The sequence below is a fragment of the Typopeltis vanoorti genome, chromosome 23, assembly GCF_054136105.1.
Source record: "Typopeltis vanoorti isolate ZY-2024b chromosome 23, IOZ_Tvanoo_1.0, whole genome shotgun sequence".
In the NCBI taxonomy this organism is placed as follows: domain Eukaryota; kingdom Metazoa; phylum Arthropoda; class Arachnida; order Uropygi; family Thelyphonidae; genus Typopeltis; species Typopeltis vanoorti.
The window spans coordinates 64,119,453-64,142,076 of record NC_143571.1 but is presented as its reverse complement, the minus strand read 5'-3'; the positions used below and the strand labels follow the sequence as shown (position 1 = coordinate 64,142,076).

The 22,624-nt window shown below is 35.0% G+C and overlaps 1 protein-coding gene across 1 annotated transcript in view; it reads right to left on the bottom strand.

Annotated features, from left to right (window-relative positions):
- LOC150093913 (death effector domain-containing protein-like) overlaps positions 1–22,624 on the bottom strand; it is a 59,797-nt gene that overhangs the window by 34,530 nt on the left and 2,643 nt on the right. The window contains exon 2 of the mRNA XM_090412920.1: positions 1,550–1,864. Coding sequence (XP_090269046.1) covers positions 1,550–1,864 — 315 coding nt within the window. The remainder of the gene's footprint in view (positions 1–1,549; positions 1,865–22,624) is intronic.

The window sequence follows — 22,624 nt, the reverse complement described above, 5'->3', positions numbered from 1 at the left end:
CAAGCAGTGCATAGGAAGTATTAGAAATACTAAAAGTAAAGTGATATCAGAATGTATCCCTACAATTTGAAGAATAAATAAAATAAGAGCAAGGTGAATGAACAGTCTCATTAAGTGACAGATTTTCAAGAAAAAGATAACATGGAAGGAATACCATGTGCATACAGATGATGTCATTTACGAAAATTATAAGGTGCAGGCTAGCAAAGTTACAATTCATATAGAAAGCTAACTATGAATATAAAACAAAACTGATTTTGCAAGCTAAAAACAGCCCAAAAGAATTAGAATGTTATAATTATCTATCATTAAAACAAAGATAGATAATTTTTCAATTTTCTATCTTTGTTTCAATATCATAGAAGTGATTCATTAAAGTTACCTTTAATTAATATACTTCATTTGCGTTGTTAATTCCGTAAACTAATTACCATTAAAACAAAGAATGAACATAAAAGAATAACTACTGAATGCAGATGGCATGAGGGTAGCAAATGCAGTGGAAAGAATGAACGATAATCCTATTGCACAAGGATGGTATAAGGATTGATGTGTCTATCGACCTCAGCATACCTGGAGTGGAAGTGAATAATTTTGAAAAAGTTGCGACAAACTCGCATACAGAAATGGATTGATGATGATGGTGTTTTAATGGCACAAGGAGCAAAGGTCATACAGTGCCATATTATGGCCAAAGATTATAGCAGTAGACAAGGTAAGACAATCACAAACATTCAAATCCATGACCTGTTGGTTGGAGAGCAGGTACGCTAACCATTCGGCCAACCAGAGAAATGGGTTGGTAGATAATCTAGACTTTGCAATGAACAGCATGGCTTTACTAAAGGGGAAGGAATCATGTTTGGCTAAATTGCTCACATTACATTTCATAACAATGTTAAGCTGAGTTAGATAAAGGGAATAGATAAACCATGATGTGTTTGGACTTTGATAAGGCTTTTGCAAATAAGGTATGGAAGGCTAGTGCATAAGTTGGAGGACAGTGAATTAATATAGAAACTGTTTGCTTGAATAAGTCTTGGTCTTCTATCATTATATTAAGGTCTTCTGGAGTGTTTGCAAAAATTATGATATCAGCTGCATATCTTAGGTATGTTAAGTTTCTGATATTAATTTTTATACCAAGGTTTGTCCAGTTTATATTAAATATTTCTTGAAGGACTGCTGTAAAGATTTTGAGCGATAGAGTCTTCTTGTCAGACACCTTTTTCAATTGATATTTTATTGCCACTCGTGTGAAGTTGGATTGTTGCTGTTGCAGTGTGGTATATTTCCTGGAGGAGGTCCATATATATTCTCCCTGATTCTGGAGTGCTTTGATTATTGCATTAGTTTTGATGGAATCAAATGCTTTTTCATAATCAATAAAGGCTAAACAGAGAGGCAATTGGTTTTCTTCTGCTTTTTCTATTATTTGTTTTACTGCATGAATATGATCAATTGTGTTAAAGCCTTTAACATATTTATATTCATGCCATATTCATCAGAACTAATTAAGTAAACCTAAGTGAGTGAGAGTTATACTTACCACAAGTATATTTCTTTCTTAGTCCAGATGGAGATTCAGCAACAGTTTCTTCAGAAGTTTCTGGTGGAGAGGCTGCTTCTAAATGTCTTGGACTTCTCCTTAAACGCTTAGTTGGAGGTTCAATATCAGGTGTGTTACTGGAAACAAAAAGCCTTTCTTCTGTGGATGATGACGATGTTCTGGAATCAGGCAACATTCTTTCTCTACCATTAATCCTTTGAAATTTTCCACCATGCCTTAATTCTGGTGTGTCTGTTTTGGACTGAACACCTCTATTAATGTGCAAAAGATACTCTTCAACAGGATCTGTAGACACTAAATAAAGGAGGGGGAAAAAATGATATGGCCCATTTTGTGTTAAAATGTTTCTCTTAAGTGTAATCACTTTTAGGATGACTTTAAAAAATAGAAGAGAAATAAGAGTTGATCATCAGTCCTCTAAATAATAGACCAATTTGGAAGGGATAAAAAAGTTGATCCATGGAACAGGAATTGCTTTATCTGATATGTTATTTTCTTTGAAGGTATGCATCCGTAAAGAATAATTTTTGATAGTTGTTAAAATTGTTTTTGTAACACTAGTAGTGTTCAGTTTTGATTTAAACAATTATCCTTTATGGATGCATACCTTCAAAGAAAATAACATAAGATAAAGCAATTCCTGTTCCATGGATCAACTTTTTTATCCCCTTCAAATTGGTCTTATTTTAGAGGGCTCTGATGATCAGCTCTTATTTCTCTTCCATCTTTTAGAGTCATCCTAATTACATTAGTCTATTTTTTCTTATATTATAAAATTTCAATTTTAGTATGATATAAATTTAATAAAGTATAAATTAAGAACCTATACCAGTTTCACTATTTACACTACTAAACATTAGAAAAATTAACTTTTTTTTTCCTTTAAAAGATAACTCAAATTTTTAAAAAAACAATACATTTTACGATGCTGATAAAACACAAACAGAGGAAATCAAAACATGGCATATCCCAGTATGATATGGGCAGGTGGAGTTTGATGCTCAATAAAAGAGCAACTAGTCAGAAATTTTGAGTAAATTGGTAAAGTGATATCTATTAAAAATAATACATGGGCCAAACTATGGAGAGTGATGTTGTAATAATTGGAATAATGCATCTTAGAACTAAGTACTATACATATGAAAATTCTATAGGATTGAGGCTATGCCAAAAATGATGTTATTAATGGTGAATTCAAGAGATTTTATTCAGAGCTGTGTATGTGAATAATTTTAATAAACTACAATGAAGTACATGATTCCACTGAAACAAACACTGGCATTAGAGAGCTTAAAATGTGCTGCAAGAAGAAGAATGGACCTAAGACATATGGAGAAGAAAAAACTTCAGATACTTCCAAACCAATACTAGGTTTGGCCCACAGTGCATTATATATCCCACATACGAGGGATAAAGAACCTATAGGCACATCAGTGCAGTATGTGAGATGCAGATAAGAATTGAGAAATAAGAAATGTATTGAAATTCTTCTTAAAAAGCTGTAAGTTGAAACTGTTGGGAAACACATTGAGAGGGAAGGCTATTCCAGAGGACAGAAGTACATGGAATAAATGACGAAGAGGAGAAGCAGGTTCAGTGAGTTTGCAGTTATAGTGAAAAGGAATGTTGGACAGCTGCTGTTCCTGTTTTAACAGGCCTAACAGCAAGTGAAAGAATGATGTTTATCAATTCACTGGAGCAGTGACCATGAAACTGAGCTGAAACACTGCATCTATGAGATAGAGATTGAAGTGAGCCTGAGAGGGAAGGGTCATCTATGAGCTGATTTACTCTCCTCTGGATAGTAGCAAAAATTTTTAAGGAGGTTTCAGGTGCACCACCCCAAATGTATGAACAGTATTCTAAGGATGGATAGATTTGGGATCAGCAACTGGGTGGGTGCAAAATAGCTTCTATGGCAAAAAAGAATTCCTAGTTTTATTCAGAAGCTGAGGACTCTCTCTCCGTAGACTGATATTTACCTCCAACTTCTCTTGGCACAAATGCTACTGATGTGATGCATTTGTGCCAAGAGGGGTTGGGGGTAAATATCAGTCTAAGGAGAGAGAGTTCATCCTATCTAGTGACATGTGCGTTATTGAAAATGAGGTGAGTTGAGATCCATTTTGTGAGAGAAAATGGCAGGACTGCAGTTTGGCAGCATTGAAGGTGACCAGTGCTATCCTTGTCCCCTGAAGGATGGCATGGAGATCAGTGTTCAGAGATTAGTTGCAGATGATTGTGATGTAAGGGATGTTTGGGAACTACACAGTTTGTCAAAGGAGTAGGATGAATGGAGGGTGCTATTGTCGGTAAAGCTATGGACAAGATTCGTAGAAATTGAAAGGAAGTCATTTATGTATAAGAGAAAAAGTTAGGTTACTGATTGCATGTCATTCACCATGACGAGCAGTGAACTACCAGAGAGAAAGCTGACTATCCAGATATAGGTGGTGGCAGGCAGACCAAAGAACTTAACGAGTCTACAATACGGACTATTTTATCCAAAGCTGATGAGTATTGTGAGCAAGGCAAAGTTGCATCTACATCTGCAAGTATGCAATGCACATGTAACCGGAGTGCTATAATGGTTGAAATGGAAGATCTGTTGATTATTTGGCTGGAAGACTGCAATCAAAAGGAGAATTTCAATTAGTGCCTATAATATCATGGCCAAAGCTCTAAGGATGTTTTCAAGACTTAAAGAGACTAAATATAAAGAAGAGAATTCAAAATTAGCAGCTAGCAAAGGCTGGCTTGAAAATTTTAAATTTAGGGCTGGACTAAAGAATGTGAAAATAACAGGTAAAGCTGCATCCACATTTCCTGCTGAGCTGCAGAAAATTATCAAAGAAAATGATTACGATTACTGCCAAATTTTCAAAGTAGATGAAACTGGCCTCTATTAGAAAAAATGCCATCTAGAACTTTTATATCAAAAAAAAGAAGCAACACAGCCTGGCTATAAAGTATCAAAAGATCGATTAACTGTTATGCTTGGAGGGAATGCTAATGGAGATTTTAAATTGAAGCTACTGCTTATATATTGAACTCAGAACCCAATGACATTAAAAGGATGTAACAAGAACTCTTTACCTGTAATTTAGTGGGCGAATCAGAAGGCTTGGGTTACCCAAAGTCTATTCGAAGATTGGTTTAAGTCTTATTTTTGCCTGCCAGTTGAAGCTTATTACAAGAGAAATAACTTAGCTTTCAAAGCTCTTTTGCTTTTAGATAACGCACCTGGTCATCCAAATTCTCTTCATGATCTGTGTGAGAATGTGAAAGTTTTATTTTCCCTACCAAATACGACATCACTGCTACAACCTATGGACATGGGCGTCACTGCAACTTTCAAAGCCCATTTTCTTAAAAAGACATTCTCACGGGAGAAAATGCGATTATGCTCCAAGAATTTTGGAAAAAATTTAACATTAAACAGGCAATTGAAAACATTCATGACTCGTGGGAGCAAGTGTCTTCTAGCTGCATGAAAGCTGTTTGGAAAAACTTTCTGCCAGAATGCGCTAATGACTTAGGTTGTTTTCAAAATTCTGTGAACAACGTGGTCAAAGAAATCGTTGCAATTGGTGAAGACCTTGGTTTTGATGCAGAAGGTGTTAAAGAATTATTGGATTCAAATTCAAAAGATTTCAGTGATAACGATCTTCTTGAAATTCAACAACAATGTGCATATGAAGACAACAAACAAATGGAATGTGAAGATGAGGTTCCAAAGGCGATAATCAGAGAACTGGATGGAATATTTCGCAGTTTAGAATCGCTTAAGCAGCAAGTAATGGATATGGATCCAGATGTTAATCGAAGAATGCTTGTTTGCCGAGGTCTGGAGAGTCATTATTATAGTAGAATTTATGCCGATAAGAAAAAAAACTAAAACTGTTCAAACGACTCTTGATAACTTCTTTTGATAAAAAAATTGCAGTAACTAATGTAGGTACAAGTATTTATTAAACATTTACTTTGCATTCATTTTTTTATCTTTCCTAAAAGAGTACCATATAAAACGAACTATTAATACAGTAACCGATCATGGATGAATTGTAATTTTACCATTGATTATTATATTTGATTAATGCGATTTTGATATATACGGTAACATTGAGGGATTAATTAATCATATTAATCAAGGGATACCTGTATAAAGATTGAAAAGACAATAGAGGACAGGTGTTAGCTCTGGAGTACAATGTTTGAGTATAATAGAAAAGATGCCACTGGAACAAGATGACTATAATGTTTAGGTTGTTTAATATTCTTCTTATGTCTTTTGGTTGAAAGGTCACAGGAGGTATAGTGTTCAGTTGCTGGTATGGAAGGAGGTAATTTGCCTTTGTCGTCTATGCAGGAATTAGAAGAAAACAGCGATACTAGATCGTCAGTTTTTTTCTTTGGATGCTGTAACTGGTTCATACAGAAGCCATGGCTACTGTATGAACAAGAGATAAGCTCGCTGCTATTGGCCTTCATGAAATGAAGTTCGAGTTGCTGATAATTGATTTACATTTATTTTGTGCTTCCCACATAGACCGAGTATGAAGTTGGAGTTCTTGATGCAAAGCCATTGCAGCAAGCCGAGTTTTTTTTTCCCGATTAGTTTCATCTTCTCTTATACCAGGGCTTGTAAAGCAGATGGAATGAGAAATGAATGTCTTCATGCCACTGTGGGTGATTTCTGTGACTTGCTCAGTGCAGGTGTCTGGGCCAGAAGAGCAGAAGCAATAGCCATGCCATGGGGAAACAAGTTGTAGTTCCAGAGATCATCCCGCTTTGTAGTTCCAAAGGACATGTGGTCAGAAGACGGGTGTTCTGTGAGACTGGAAACTCGTACAAGATTGTGGTCCCAGTTTCTGAGAGGAGAGATAACCTCTACAGCGTGTCTGGAAGGAGAACTAGTTAAAAAAAAGATCAATGGTATTAGGAAAGGGTTTATCTAGAATTTGGGTATGTAACTGCACAATTTGTATTAGATCATTGCTTACAGCAAAAACTTCCACATCGTATTCAGCTTGATTGGTGTTGGACAAGGGGAGCCAGCTGGAGTTGTGGATGTTCAAATCACCTATGATGATGATGACTGTTTGGATAGCTGGATTGTAGGTAGTCAAGTTTGATGAATATAAGTCTTTGTGGTTTTCAGAGTTTGGAGACCGGTAAATGCAGCAGATAACTGTTATTAAGTGGCACAAGGAAATCTACAGCCAAAGGAAGTCAAAAAGCAGGGGATTCCAAATTTGGCAACGTCAGAACACAAAGTCAAAGATGCCACCCTATAAAATGAATCATGAAGTGTGGAATTTGGGCATTGAAAATGAACTGTGGTTGAACGTAGCTGCAATTTGGGTTTCTGTTAAGAGAAGATGGTCTAGATTGGATGTTTGTAAGTGGTGATGAACATCGTTTATGTTTTATGCTGGAATTTATGCCACAGATGTATTCACTTTACGCAGACGTAAAGTGAATGTGAAAATTATTTTTTTTTTTGGTAGGGATCCTGGAAAGTCTGGAATATTGTGTTTAGTTTGACTGGATGAAGTGGTTGTTGGTTGTTGAGGGAGATCTATTTTGTTTGCAGTGTTGCTGTCATTGCATGTTTCATTTTTGGTTTATTATTAGATGAAAGGAAAGAGTGGGGACATGACACACACACACACACACACAGCAATCAATCTCCTTGCTATTCCATGGTCTCAACAGTGCATACCACTATTTGGACTCTCCTCACAATGCACAATCTGACAGAATATGTGTCAGCAGGATTATGCGTCAGTTGACCAGAAAGCTTCCTGACTCGTAACTGACCAGTTTGGGCCCATATACTATCTGGTGGCCAGCATGCGTTACTACTGTTTTTAACCGCTGCATTCTTGAAATGGAGGAGGGTCTGTATCTCTAAGTATGTTAAGCATGCCCTTGAAGGTACCCCTCATGCTGCATGAAGGGGGGGAAGGGTGATGGAGGCCAGAACACCTGCTCTGGAGGCCAAACATAGCATTCACCACTTCAGGCTCCCAATAAAAGGATTGTGTTGTTTCACTAGGAGATGAAGGTAATCTATTAGCATTAGATGTATTAATAGAGATGAGAGTATTGTATGATGATGATAATGAAAGAGCTAAAGATGACAATATTAATAATAATAAACATGGAAGGGGTGCTTAAGGGTCAAAGCTGTATAACTGAGAGGAGACCTCCACATAGCCTTTAAAGGAATGCGGAGAAACGATCAGGGCTTCTGACCTAATGTCCAATCCTCACCTTCTCGTGGTGCACCCTGTTGGGTATCTACTTTGATACTGAACGAACGAGGATGGGCTGGCAATTTGGGATTTAGCCGACCAAATTGTATTCTTATTGGTTAAACCAAAATAAAAAATGATGGTACAACATGACAAAATTTCATGCCGGCTGGGGCGTCGCCCGGTTAAACAAGGACCCCGTTGTTTTCGCCAGGGAACCAGGGCGAACAGCGAAAAGTCAGCTACTGGAACAAATCTGAAAACAAACCCCAACTCAACATCACCAGAGTTAAAGATCGGTACTATCAACGCAAGAAGCCTGAATGGCAAAGAAATGGAGCTAGCTGAGGAATTAGATAAGTACCAGACATAATAGGGGTGACTGAAACAAAAAAGACCAAAACTGGTGAGATCTTTCTGAGCAATAAATACAAAATGTTATATTCAGGCAATAACAATCAAGGAAAAGAAGGAGTAGCCATAGTATTCAACACAAAATACGAGGCTAATCTCCTTGAATGGCAGTCAGTCTCAAGTAGAGTAATGTGGGCAAATATGAGAATGGGGAACTGGACAATGAGACTTATTTGTGCCTATGGTCCCACAGAAGGTTCTACTAAGGTAGAAGTGGAGGAATTTTTTGAGGCTTTAGAAAAAGCAACTAACACAATGAAAAAGGAAAAGTTGGTCCTTGTTGGGGATCTAAATAGTAGAGTAGGAAATGATTGTGAGACATACAAAAATATTTTGGGAAAATTTGGAGAAAAGAGCAAAGCTAATAATAATGGCAAATATCTGTTGGATTTCTGCTCAGGACATGGACTGGTTATTACTAACACCATGTTCCAACATAAAAATGTGCACAAATTCACATGGAGAGAAGAGGCTAGGAATAAGAAAAGTCTCATTGACTATATTATTGTTGATAGTGATGTTTTCTCCCTGGTGCAGGACACCAGAGTGTACAGAGGATTTGAAATTGGAAGTGATCACTATTTAGTCTTGAGCAGGATAAAATTGAATTTCATATCGAAAAGAATAACATGTAAGAAAGTTTTAAAGCGAATAAAAGTTGAGCAGCTCTCAGATGTAAACTGTAGACTAAAATACAGAAATATTATTGAAAAGAAAATGAAAGAGTTTGAGAACAGGAATCAAACCTTGGAGATTCAGTGGCAAACTCTGAAGGAAACATTGATTGATTCTGCCAGAGAGGCATGTGGTGAGGTTGTGTGCAAAGATAAAAAAAATCAGAACTCCCTGGTGGACACAGGAAGTTAAAGAGGCAGTGAAGGAAAAGAAGAAAGCATATCAAAAGTTCCTGGCAAATAAGTCAGCTTTTACTCTTACAGTATACAGAGACAAAAGTAAGAAAGCTAAACTGTGTGTAAAACTAGCTAAACAAAAGTCATGGGAGGATTTGGCAAGAATATAGAAAATAAATATCAAGAAGGTGGCAAAATATTCTGGAGGTTGTTGAAGAAGCTTAGGAATGGAGGAAAGAGTGCTGTAAAAGGAATTAGAGATGATAAAGGTGAAATGAAAACAGGAGAAAAAGATATCCTTGAAGTATGGAGTAATTACTTTGAAAAACTGCTAAATGAAACAAGCAGTGATGACAGCACAGTGATAAAAAACACTGACCAGACATGCAGTCAGGAATACATATCCATACTTGAAGTAGAAAAAGCCATCAAAGGCTTGAAATGTGGAAAGGCAGCAGGAGTAGATGATATTCGACCAGAAATGCTGAAGTATGGTGGTATAAGAGTCTTACAGTGGCTGCACTGCATAGTTCAGAAAGCCTGGACAACAGGACAAATTCCAGATGATTGGAGTAGAGCTCTCATAGTACCCATATATAAAAAGGGAAATAAAACTGAATGTGAGAATTACAGAGGTATTTCCCTACTGAGTGTTCCTGGCAAGATCTATGCAAGAATTGAGAAGAATTGTGGAAGAAAAGCTTGGTGAAGAACAAGCTGGATTCAGGCCAAATAGAGGCTGTCAGGATCAGATCTTCACTTTACGACAAATAGTCGAGAAAGCATGGGAATATTACAAAGATCTGTATTTAAGTTTTGTCGATTTGGAAAAGGCATATGACAAGGTGCCAAGAGAGAAGCTATTCAATATGCTGCAGTTATATGGTGTCAATGGGGCATTATATCAAGCAATACTTAGTCTTTATTTGAGTTGTGAGTCAGCAGTTAGAATTGAAGGAAGTACAGGAAGATGGTTTAATGTTAAATCTGGTGTGAGACAAGGATGTACATTATCCCCTCTGTTATTCATTATCTATATGGATCACATTATGAAGGAATGTGGTATTAAACCTGATATCGAAATTGGAGATGTTAATGTCAGCTCTTTGCTTTATGCGGATGATGTTATACTTCTAAATAAATCCGCTACAAGTCTGCAAGATTCTTTGACTAAATTGAATAGCTGTTGTAATAGATATGGTATGAAGGTCAGCAATAAAAAGACAAAGACAATGAAAATAGGCAGAATCATTGAAAATGTCAACTGTGTTGTGAATGGAGAACCTGTGGAACAAGTAAAACATTTCAGCTACTTAGGCACAATTTTTACTGAAGATGGTAAACTAAGTATAGAAATAGACAACAGAATCAGCAAAGCTGGTATCGTGGGAAGTCAATTGAATAAATTCATATGGAATAAGAAAGAAATTAGTCGGAACACTAAATTAGCTGTATACAAGACTGTGTTCAAACCAATTTTAACTTATGGATCTGAGAGCTGGGTCAGAAGTAAAACACTTGACCAAAGACTAGAGACCGCAGATATGAGAGTCCTGAGAAAGATTAGAGGCGTGAACAGATGGCATCAATGGCAATATCATATTAAAAATGAGGATATTAGGAAAGAACTTGACATTGTCAGCATCCGGGAATGTGTTAGCAGAGCTAATCTCAGATGGTATGGTCACTTAAATAGAATGGGAGAGGAAAGATTAGCAAAACAAGTGTTCTCTGCCAGGTTGGCAGGAAAACGACCCAGAGGAAGACCAAGATATAGGTGGATTGATACGGTACAAAGTGCCTTAGACGATAGAAATATAAGATCTGATAATGTTGGAGTCTTGACAAGTAACAGACTGATTTGGAGGAAAATTGTAGATAGGAAGTTAGTAATGATGTAATTTTTTCATGTAGTACTGTCATATCCTGTACACCCCTTGAGGGTACATGGCAGGAATTTGATGATGATGATGATAAACATGGAAATGATTCATGAGGATTCACAAGAAAGATGCAGTTAATGTTCACTCTAACCCCGTTTCTGTTCTTTCGACACAGGAATTTGGCGGCTTTAGGATTTGAGAAATAAAAGATAGACAAAAACCGATCATTTGAATGCTAGTTATTTGCAGTTTTTCCCATTATCTGAACATTCAACCTCTACCTAACATTAAAAATTCTGAAATAGAATTTCTATATATCAACTACCCCACTCACAAGGTCACAAAACTTATAACACAACAGTACCATGTGTGGGCAAGTAGTCAGGAGAAAAAAGAAATGTTAATATTTTTCTTGAAAACCTAGAATTGTATTCTTTTAGGTAAAATATCATAAGAGAAAGCTATTTCAAAGAACAGAAAGAGATAGATAAAGAAAGAAGATGAGAAGTTAGCTCAATAAGTTTGGACTATATGGATGTTGACTAGCTGTTGGCCTTCCATGTTCTTATATAATTGGAAGAAAGCAGAGGAATGGTGTGACCAGTTTTGGTGGAACAACATCCATGAAAATACCTGTAAAAACAAAGATAATGCAGAAATGCAGAGTGAGGGATTACATATAAAGCAGATTGTAATCCTCTATATATAATCCTTAAGGAGGTTTTGGATGCTTCACCCTGAATGTGAGAACAATAGCCTAAAGGTGTTATGATCTGAACAGGAGAGTAGTAGTGTTTTTTAATTGAAAAAAAAAAAAAAAAAAAGTTTTTTGGAGGGTTGAGGATGATGTGGATATGATATGTTTATGACAGGATAATCCAGATATGAAAGTCAACCCAAGACAAGTAAACTGACCTTGACTAGAAATCTGAATGTCATCAGATGAAAAAGTACAATCTTTCTTCTGAAGAACGAATAGCACAGGATCATGATTGATATCACTGAACTTCACTAGATTATTTTCATTCTACTTGAGTACTGAAAAGATCAGTATTCAAAAGAATAAAATATCTTCAAATATTAAAATATTTGCAAAGTTTCTTGAATGAAGTAGGACTGGCATCAGCAAAACTGTGGAAAGGATTTGAAACTAAAGAGAGAAAGTCAGTGATGTATAGGAAGAAGAGCACAGATGAGAATCCAAGGTATTCCAACAGTGACAAAAATGTTGAGAAGACATCCACCATGACACACAATCCAATCCAAAGGGTAGGAGGGAGACCATAAGATGGTTGATAAGAAGGCCTTGGTAAGATTGTTCCAATATGTTATCTGCAGCTGTATTGATAATCTAAATACCAAACTCTGACCTAATATTGGAAAAATATGAAAATAATTGTAATGTTCAATATGTTTTACTGATTATCTAACTATCAACCTCGATGACTTATGTGACACCAAGAGTTGGGGTTCATAATTCAGATTATGCAATCTGTATATTTATAGAAATGGGGTTTTAGAACTTTTAGTGAAGATCCAAAACACCAAATCTCATAAAAAATCATAACAGTAAACATTAATGAAATGCATATTATATTATACTCCTAATGGTAAGTACTTCATAACTATATAATGAAATATGCTATTGTTGATTTCTATGTTTTCTGATTTGAGAAACAAGAATTCTGTGGTAGGAAGAGGCAGTTACAGCAGCAAAATAGCAAATAATAAAAAGTTGCTAAATAGTCAGCATATGCTCTTAAATAATAACAGAAAGAAATATAAGAAAGGTGTAAAAGGAGCTAAACAAGAAGTTGTGGGAAGATTTTTAAGTCTATAAAAGATAAATATAAATATGATGAAGGTAGTAAAATGTATTGGACGATACTAAGAAAGCTTAGCATTCTATATATCTTATAACATTCTCCAGATAATACTAGAAAGTAAAATCAACGAAAAGAGAAAACCTGGAAGACAGAAAATATCATGGCTAGACAATATAAAAAAACTGGACTAAACTGAACACAGAGCTCTTTAATCCACTAAAGACAGAAGTGAATTTGCAAAAGGTAGTTGCTGAACTCTGTTAGGAACAGCATTTAAAGCAGATGTCTTGAGGAATTATTTAGGAAAATTACTGAATGAGGTAAAAAGTCAAGCAATCAAAGAACATATCAAAGAGGAAAACAATCACTGATGTATATCGATACTAGATGAAGACAAATATATTAAAAATCTTCAATGTGGAAGTAGGTGGGAAATTTTTTTTTTTTTTTTTAAATATTGATCCCATACATGAGAGGTAAAAGAATTTATAGCACAATATGTGTGAGGGGTACAACAGGTGAGGGTTGAGAAAGAATCAGTTTACTGATAGGAACACTTAATGAGAAAAGTTGTTTTAAAGAATGGGTAAAAGAGGAATAGGAAAAGCAAGTTCAGTGTATTTGCAGTTGTACTGATAAGGGATGATGATCACAAGTCTAACAGAAAATGGCAGAATGATGGCTGCCAGCTTGACAAAGCAGTCATGATAGTACCTGCAGAAAAAATAGAGCTGAAACAGTGTATCAGAGATAGAGAATGAAGTGAGTTTGTGAGGGGGAAGAGGGATCATTTATTAGCTGTTCCTCTGGACAGCACCCCAAACATGTGAACAATATGAAAGTCAAAAAGAGTGCCTAGTTTTTTTCAGAGGTTTTGATGTAAAATGTTTATGCCAGGAAATGCTGGAGGTAAATGTCAGTCCATGCAGAAGGGGAGCTGATCCTCTCTGGCGATTTGTGTATTGTTTGATGGATAAGGGAAGGTGAGCTGGGATCCCATTTGTTAGAGAAAAGACTGTCTTATGTAGGCACTGAAAATGACCAATTATCTTGCCACTTGAATTTTCTAATCCATTCTATTCTCTAGACCAGTGGTTCCCAACCTTTTTCCACTTGCATACCCCAAATTGTACCCCTTGTTTTTAAATACTGACACTTTTGTTCAGTGCCTATCTTAATGTAAAATAGTTTACTTGTTTTTCCACCATTACTGATTATTTTTTGTGTACTCCTGAACAGCCCAGCATGTACCCCTGGGGGGGTACACGTACCACTGATCGAGAACTGATGCTCTAGACCAGGGGGTGGCAAACTGGCAGGCTGGATACGGCCCGCAAAGGCTTCATATCCAGCCCACGAACTTAATGATTTCTTTTCTAAAAATCAATGTTTCTAACATCCATCCTGCGGGGATTAAAACAGAAAAAATTTAAACTTCTAAATGTTTTACGACAGCTTTAAACAAAAGTAAAACTCATTACTACAATTCTTTGTACCATGTTTCTATCATCAAATGTTGGCAACACTGAATGGAAGTTACTTGTCATGCAGTCATTTTAAGACACGTGATACAATGTCAATAAGTTACAGGTTATCATTGTTATATGATAGTGTGTTAATGAAAAGTTACTTCAATAATTTATATTTTTTTTTGCCCATAACAATGTCTGAATTTAAAGTTAAAAAAAAAAAAGAAATACAGATCAAGAAGGCAGAACTTTTCAAGAAAAATGGGAGAAGGCATATTTCTTTGTGGAAGTAAAAAATATTCCAACATGTTTGATATGTAGACAAAGTGCCGCCATGGTGAAAGAATATAACCTAAATAATATAAGCACGTAAACACAAGAAAGATATTTAATTAACCAAATATTTTGGTCTGGAAATATTCTGGAAATGACCAAAGGATGTTGTGGTTAGTTTCAATCCAATGCTGAGCCAATCCAGATTTTTCAGGTTTGTTGTGATGAATAGAGGATTGATGTTCTTATATTAATACCCTTATTTCAATCATGTCTCTGCTTAAAAATATTCCCTTTAATACTTAGTGATATAACATCATGTGGCTTGTTCTATTTTTAAATGATCTATTGTTAGTATTCCACCTTATATATTTTTTTAAACTGTTCTTGTAGTGCCACTGAAGATGGTCTGCTATTTTCAGACCGAAATATTTGGTTAATTAAATATCTTTGTGTTTACGTGCTTATATTATTCAGTCTTTATGTCACAAGTATCCTTAAAACATCAGAATATAACCTAAAACGTCATTATGAAACAAACCATAAGAAATGTGATAAATATACAGAAAAGATGAGTGATGACAAACTTAAATATTTAAAAAATGAATTGAAGTTTCAACAAAGGATATTTTCGAATGTTATCACAACAAATGATGCTGCTGTTAAATGTAGTTATATCATAAGTGAAAATGCTCAGGCTTCAAAGCCTTTTACTGATGGAGAATTTATTAAAAATTGTATTTTAAGTGCAGTCGAAATCATATGTCTAGAATAAAAGCAAGCATTTCAAAGTATAAGCCTATCAGGAAATACAGTTGCGGAGCGTGTTGAAGATATAGCAGAGAACTTCCAAGATATTGTGTGAAAAAAATAAAGAGTTTTGTAATGTTTTCCACTGCAGTTGACGAATGTATAGACATTATTAATACTTCCCAGTTAGCAATATTTATTTGTGGCATTGATGATGATATGAATGTGACTGAAGTACTATTGGATACAGTGCCTATGTCAGGAACAACAACAGGAAATGATTTATATTTGTGTACTGAGAAAAGTTCTTGAAAATGTTCATGCGGACTGGTCAAAATTAGTAAGTGTGACTACAGATGGGGATCCTGCTATGGTTGGTGTTAACGTCGGACTTGTTACAAAACTTCAAATGAAAAAGGAAATGTTGTGCAAGGACAAATTTAAATCGTTTCATTGCATAATATACCAGGAGTCACTTTGTGCTAAACAACCAAAGATGGAACATGCCATAAGTGTAGTAATTAAAACAGTAAACGGGATATGCTCTCATGCCTCGAATCATCGGCAATTCAATGCTTTGTTGGATGAATTGGATTCACAATACAGCAGTTTGCTATATTATATGAAGGTTAGGTGGCTTAGTTGTGACGTTGTTTTAAAAAGATTTTTTGAACTCTTAAACGAAATTGACGTTGACTTCATCCAAAGGAAAATTGATTCCTCAGCTCACCGATGAAGATGGGTGTAAAGACTTGGCCTTTTTAGTTGACATAACAAGCCACTTAAACACTTTGAATACTGCTCTGCAAGGATGTGAACAGTTGACATGTCATATGTATGATTCAATTAAGTTATTTCTGGCAAAACTCTATCTTTGGCAAACCCAGTTGGCAAAGAATAATTTAGCACACTTTCCTATACTTAAATCGATTTCTCAAAATAATTATGATGCTGAAAAGTACATTCCTTAAATTGAACTGAAAATTTAATTTGAAAAAATAATTTCTGATTTCAACCAGTTTGAAAATGAATTATTATTATTCAGTTTGCCTTTTTAATTAACATTGAAAATGTTGACAAAGAATTACAAATGGAAGTAATTGAACTCCAGTGCAATACTGAACTAAAAAATAAATATAACAAAGTTGGCATATCAAATTTTTATAAATACCTTGGCAGTAAATATCCCAAATATAAAATTTATTGTGCAAAAATGTTTGAGTTTGAGACTCCTGCTCTACTGTTTCACTATGGGCATATTTTTCTATTAGTGTATATGTTGTTAGCATTTATATTCAAACTGCTACTCTAGGTTATTTGCATTTTTTTTTTTTTTAAATATATATATATATAAATATATATATATATGATATAAAATTTTTACCAAGAACTAACAAGTGTTCATTGAAGTTCTGCATACACAACTTATTATTTAAAAGTTTGATCTATAACTGAAGAAATTTTAAAAAACCCACCAAGAAATGAAAATATATCTGTAGATGTCAGCTTATCCACTAAAAGAAATATACTTCCCATTGTCCCTCACAAGAAACAGATGACAGCCATGTATTGCATCTACTTCAGCAATGTTGTATATACATAAGAGAAAAATGGATGTGAAATGTGGAAAGAAAAAAGAGAGACATCAGTTCTCTGTGGTAACATAGAGAACTAATGTTCTCTGCAGATAATTTGGTGCGATTCTATTATTAATTAAGAGTTAATGTTGAAATATACACTGCAGTTGTTCAGTCATATAACATCTTTTGATAACAGCAGCAGCTTTTATGAAAAGGCATTCATATTTATAATCACAATGGAAAAACACAACTGATGAATCAGTCCTCTTAAATATGTTAGTTGTTTTTTTTTTTCATATCTCTTATCCCACACGAAGAGCTTTTTGTTTTTACAGATGAATGCTTAGCAGCAGATTCTGAAGAAAATTGACTGACTCAGTCAAGAGGTGTGGTGAAGATGTCTGTGGAACAGCAAAATCATAATGCCATGGTAGACTGATTACTCAAAGAGGCAGTCATGAAAAAAAAAAAAAATGTATCAAAGGGTCCTAACAAGTACGTGCGTTGAAAGAAATGAAGAAAATAAATAGATGTAATGGGAATCAGATGCTAATATGATGATACCTTCCTGATGGAAAGATACAAAAGAGTAAATTTATGCATATTGGGATGAAAAGAATACAAATTATGTACCACATTGATGGAAATGTACTTGAGGTAACTGATGAAGCTAGGAATTGATTGACCTTTTTTCAGCATATGTATAATACGTAATTTTTGCGATATATGGAGCAATGAAGTGAAATGTAGGTAACGACATGTATGAGTGGGCTTATGGTATATGTTAAGAGAGAGGTCTCCTTCCATTTTTTTCGAAATAAAAACATCTAGGAAAGATAATTTTCCTTCATTTTCAAGTTCTAAAGTGAATTTAATTTTAAAATGGAAGGAGTTAATAGATGAAAGAAAATCATGTAACTCAGCCACATGGTGTTTCCAGATGATAAATGTCATTTACCTATCTTCACCAAAGTGACAGTTTTGGATTTATAAATAGCAGGAAATCTTTTTTGAAGTTTTCCATGAATAAGTCAACACATGGAAAAAATAGAGGGCTTCCCATTGCATCAGAAACAATTTGAGTTCAGACAATGTCTAAATAGTTGAGAGATGTCAGGAGGGAACAGATCATCTACAAGTATATTTGTGAACAAAGATCCAATATCTAGACTACCAACAATGTCCATTGGTAAGATAGAAATTTCTCCTAGTTTTTCTATAAAGTGTTGAGAGTTTTTGATGAAGGAGTCCGTATGTCTGATGTGGTTCTTTAGAAGATTAGCCAGATGTTTTGACAGCAAATAAGTAGGTGAGCTAATACCATCTACAACAGGGTGTAGAGGAATATTAATTTTGTGTACTTTGGGAGTTCCATATAATTGTGGAGTTAAGGGGTGCATAGATTTCAACCTTTTTTTTAAGATCTCAACATGACCACATAGGTCATGTTAAGTAAAAGGTTGTTGGTTTCTTCATAGTTTGTTCAAGTAAGGTCATAATCTAAAGGGATGCAAGTTGAGGTTTCTAAGAGTAAAAAAGAAATCTTGGACATATAATCAGTTGTATTCATGATAACAGTTGAACTGCCTTTAGCCTTAAGTAATCTTTGTTCTTCTTTAAACTTGAAAGAGCTCTTATTTTTTTTCCCTTAAGGAACTGGTGTTCTTTTTGGAGGATGAGAAGAGAGAAGGATTGCAATATTGAATCTGATGTAATTTGCAACAGGTTGAGGATGAAAGTAAAGGACCTTTTCTACATTGCAAATAAAATATATTTTATGAATGTGCTTTGGTATAACAGCAAAGTTGAATCCTTTCCCTAAAATACTTTCACTGATGTCAAGTGAAAGTATTTTAATCATAACTTGACATCAGCTTTCACTGATGTCAAGTTATGATTAAAAATGTTCAACAGTACTTTTTCATTAGGTAAGGTGACTCTCTGGATAAAACCTTTCTAGCACATAGAGTTAAATTTTTTTTTTTTTTTTGAGGCTATAAAAATTTGATTGTAAGTAGCACTGATCATAATCAAGACCATAAGTCAGCATCTATGCAGTTAGAGTATAGTGCAAGTGAAGACACAACAAATGAACTTGGTTAAGTGCATATTTCGTGGATTGTATTCTCTTGTATAACAGGGTAAATGATACTTTTTGATAGATCTAGTGAGCTCTCCAAGAATGGAAACGTTCTTTGAAATGTAAAAACTTCAGAACTATATTATTGTTCCTACATATTTTCAGAAATGTATGTTGATTCAGAAGTCTAGCTTTCTTGCATTTAGAACAACTAGAACAATTAAAATGCATGTTCGGTTTTAATCATGTAATAGTTCATGTTTACCCCTTATTGTACTTTTTTGTTCTTCCTAACCCAGAAGAAGCATGTGGTGAAACTAGTTGGTTTAACTATTTATATTATCACGACCTATTAAGCCCAGTGTCAGTTATCTTTTGTCATATTACTTGACTAGGAACAAGGAAATTGTAAGATTAGATATCAGGAGGTTGTTGAGAAGGATAAAAGATAAGTGTGATGGGAAAGGTAGTCACAGTATATTGCCCAGATATGACAGTGATGAGATGAGACAGAGAGCAAGAATTATGATATGTGAAGAGAAAGGAGTGCAATTTGTTAACGTGTGGAATGATTTGAAGGAAGAATTGAACTATATAAGGGTGATGGACTGTATTTGAATGGTTTTGGTGCGAGTCATTTGGAGAGAGTGCTGTTGGAAGGAAGAGTAATGAGTGCAGAGAATGAATCTGAGCAAGTAAGAAGCGATGTGAAAGAGCAGGAGAGTAAGGAAGGAAAAACTAAAGTGGTAGCATGAGTGTAAAGAGAGAGAAGTGTGCAAGACAAACAGAGAAATGGGAAGACTCAGGGTGGACAGGAGAACATAGCATGAGAAAAGTTGATGCTTCAAGAGGATGTGAATGTGTGTGTAGACAAAAAGGGAAGGGGTGACCTGTGATGTAGGGAAAACAGTTGGATTTGAAGAACATTCTGGGATGGGTAAGGAGAAAAAGAAATGGCTAAAGGATGGTATGGAGAACTTACATCTAATAAGTAGTAGTAGCAGTGAAACTTGTTATAGATCCAAGAATGAGCTGTTATGTTTATATACGAATGCTAGAAGTATCAGAAACAAGGAAATTGAAATGCTTGCATTGATTGAGTTCATTCACCCAAAAATTGTTGGATAAGGATGACATCCCAACAAGAATAGAGATGGAAGGGTATGATGTTTTTTGTCTCTTCTCATATTCCCGTTTTGTTTTCCTCACAAGTCACTTTCCTGTCCTGAGTTTCATGTTTTTGCTAAAACTGCTCTTCTCCCATTATACTTTTTCTATAATGTGTCTCTTTCATGTGTAGTTTTTGTTTAATATAATTAGTCAATGATGCTACATCAAATCATGTCATGTTTTTCACTCGAGGAATGCAACTTATCACTGCTACTAATAAATATTCATCTCCCATGTAGTGGGAATATCTCTTCTAATTTTTTCGACATAGAACTGCTCCAAGCTGATTTCTAAGGTTATATTATAATCACCTGCCTTATAATTCCACATAAATTCCTTTCTCCATGATTCTGCATGTCTACCAGGGAAAAAGATAGCAACATCTGTTATAATCAGATCCTCTGATACTAGAACTAAATCCAAACTCTTGAGCCATTGAATTGCCTCTATTAAATACTGCCTATTCTTGTTCCTCAAAATTCAAGAATTTCATATCTTTATTATCATATGGTGTTTCCTCTTCTTAATTGATATTGATGTCATTAAATTTTTAATTATCACTAATTTTTCACTTGTTCAAAATAAACTGCCTAAACATCTTCTGCTCATAACTATCTATGTTACCTATAATAACATCCACTAAATCTGATGTCTCCTTCCTCAATCTCACACATTTGAAAACCATTAGTACCATATTCCTACTAATTTTCCACTCTGAGAGGCTATAACTTATCACTTATCATAAATAACCATCCTGTTTATTTTTTTCTATCCTGCTGAAATCTGCTATACCCCTCTACTTCTGTCAGGATATGCTCTTCTGTTAATCCTGTTACATTGATTCCAACAATCTATGAAAAACAAAGGCTATCAATGCCACCAATCCATTCATTTTATTTCTAATACTCCAGGTGATGCAGTATGACCTTTGCTATAAAAAAACCCTTATTCACACAATATCTATCATACCTCTTCTTAAACTCATTCCTTCTCAGGGTAGTTGACTAATACTGGCAATCTATTCCACTCACCTCACCACTCTCCAAGGAAAAAATCTAGTCCATACACCTTTACTACCCACAGTCTTGCACAACTTCCAGGGAGGGAGGGAGGGGGGTGACCTCTAGTTCTCTCTTTCTGTCAATCTTACAGAACCCTTTTAATAGCCTATAAATCTCTATCACGTCTCTTTCTTTCTGCCTATCAACTATACTTTGCAACTCACATGCCTTCAACCTATTCTCCATAGAGAGCATTCCATAGACCTGTTACCAGCTTGGTCATTCGTCTTTATACTCTCCACCATCTCCTGAAGAAACTCATGTGACTAAATCAGTGCACAGAAGCCACCATAATTAAAAGAAAATGAGAAACATTTAAACAAGGTAGTTTGTATAGGGTTGGTTTTTTTTCTATACATGCATCTCATGATAACAGCTCATAGTTTTGTCTATATTCCAGCAGACTTGAATACTGCAATCAAGGTCAGGGTCAATATCCAGAAGTTGAACAGCTCAAAACAATCAAATTCTTTTAAAATTACATACTTTGTTGGTACATTTTCATCTGTATTGCAACCATCTTGTTCTTTATAAATACTCTGTTCATCAATCCTTTCCTTTAACGTTATATGGTGATCAGCATTCATTTTAATAAATTATGTTAACTACAAATGTGTTAAGAATAATTACTTTCATTTAAACTATTCTTAACATAGCTGTAGTCTCCATAATCAAAATAAAATAAACAAACCTTGGTCACAGATGTTAATGAAGTCATTATCACTGATTTCTTTCCATTATCAAACATTTATAGTATCCATTTCATTTAAGCCTAGTTCTTTACTCTTTCCCAATGTTTGTTAGCTATTTCTTCAAAAACAAAGTACATCTGTTGGGTAAAGCTAAGAAAATCATTTGCATAATGTACAAGAACCCCCCATCCCATATAGCTCCTATGTAACTTGGTGTTAATGCAGTATAAACAGGTGTTACCATGTATTTTCTGCAACTGAAATTTTGAAAGAGGATATTAGGTCAATGTTTTTAGTTACATACTATGGTGCTACAATAAAATTGGTTTGCTTGCATATGTGTAGCGTAGTGTAAAAGAGGAGAGGTGGTGTTTATCATTATGCAAGTTTTCATTCCAGTTGTCTCCAATTTACTAACTGTCGCTACATACAGTATACAGACTAATTGACTCTGTACTCTATTTAGTGGTATGATAAAGCTATACCCTGCCTCAAGGTCAAGGATAGTGCAAAAGGTTTTATTCACACCAGCATGAATGTGTTAAGTCTATTTTTAAGCCATATTAAACAGATTGTGGTATAAATTTATTAACCATGTTAATTCAAAAAGTGTTTTAAAAAACCATGTACAGTGAGGGATTCCTATATTAGGAAGAAACTTGACATTGCTAGCATTCACAAATGAGTGAGGAAAGCTAATCTCAGGTAATAGGAGCGCTGAAACAGAATGAGAAAGTGAAAGGTT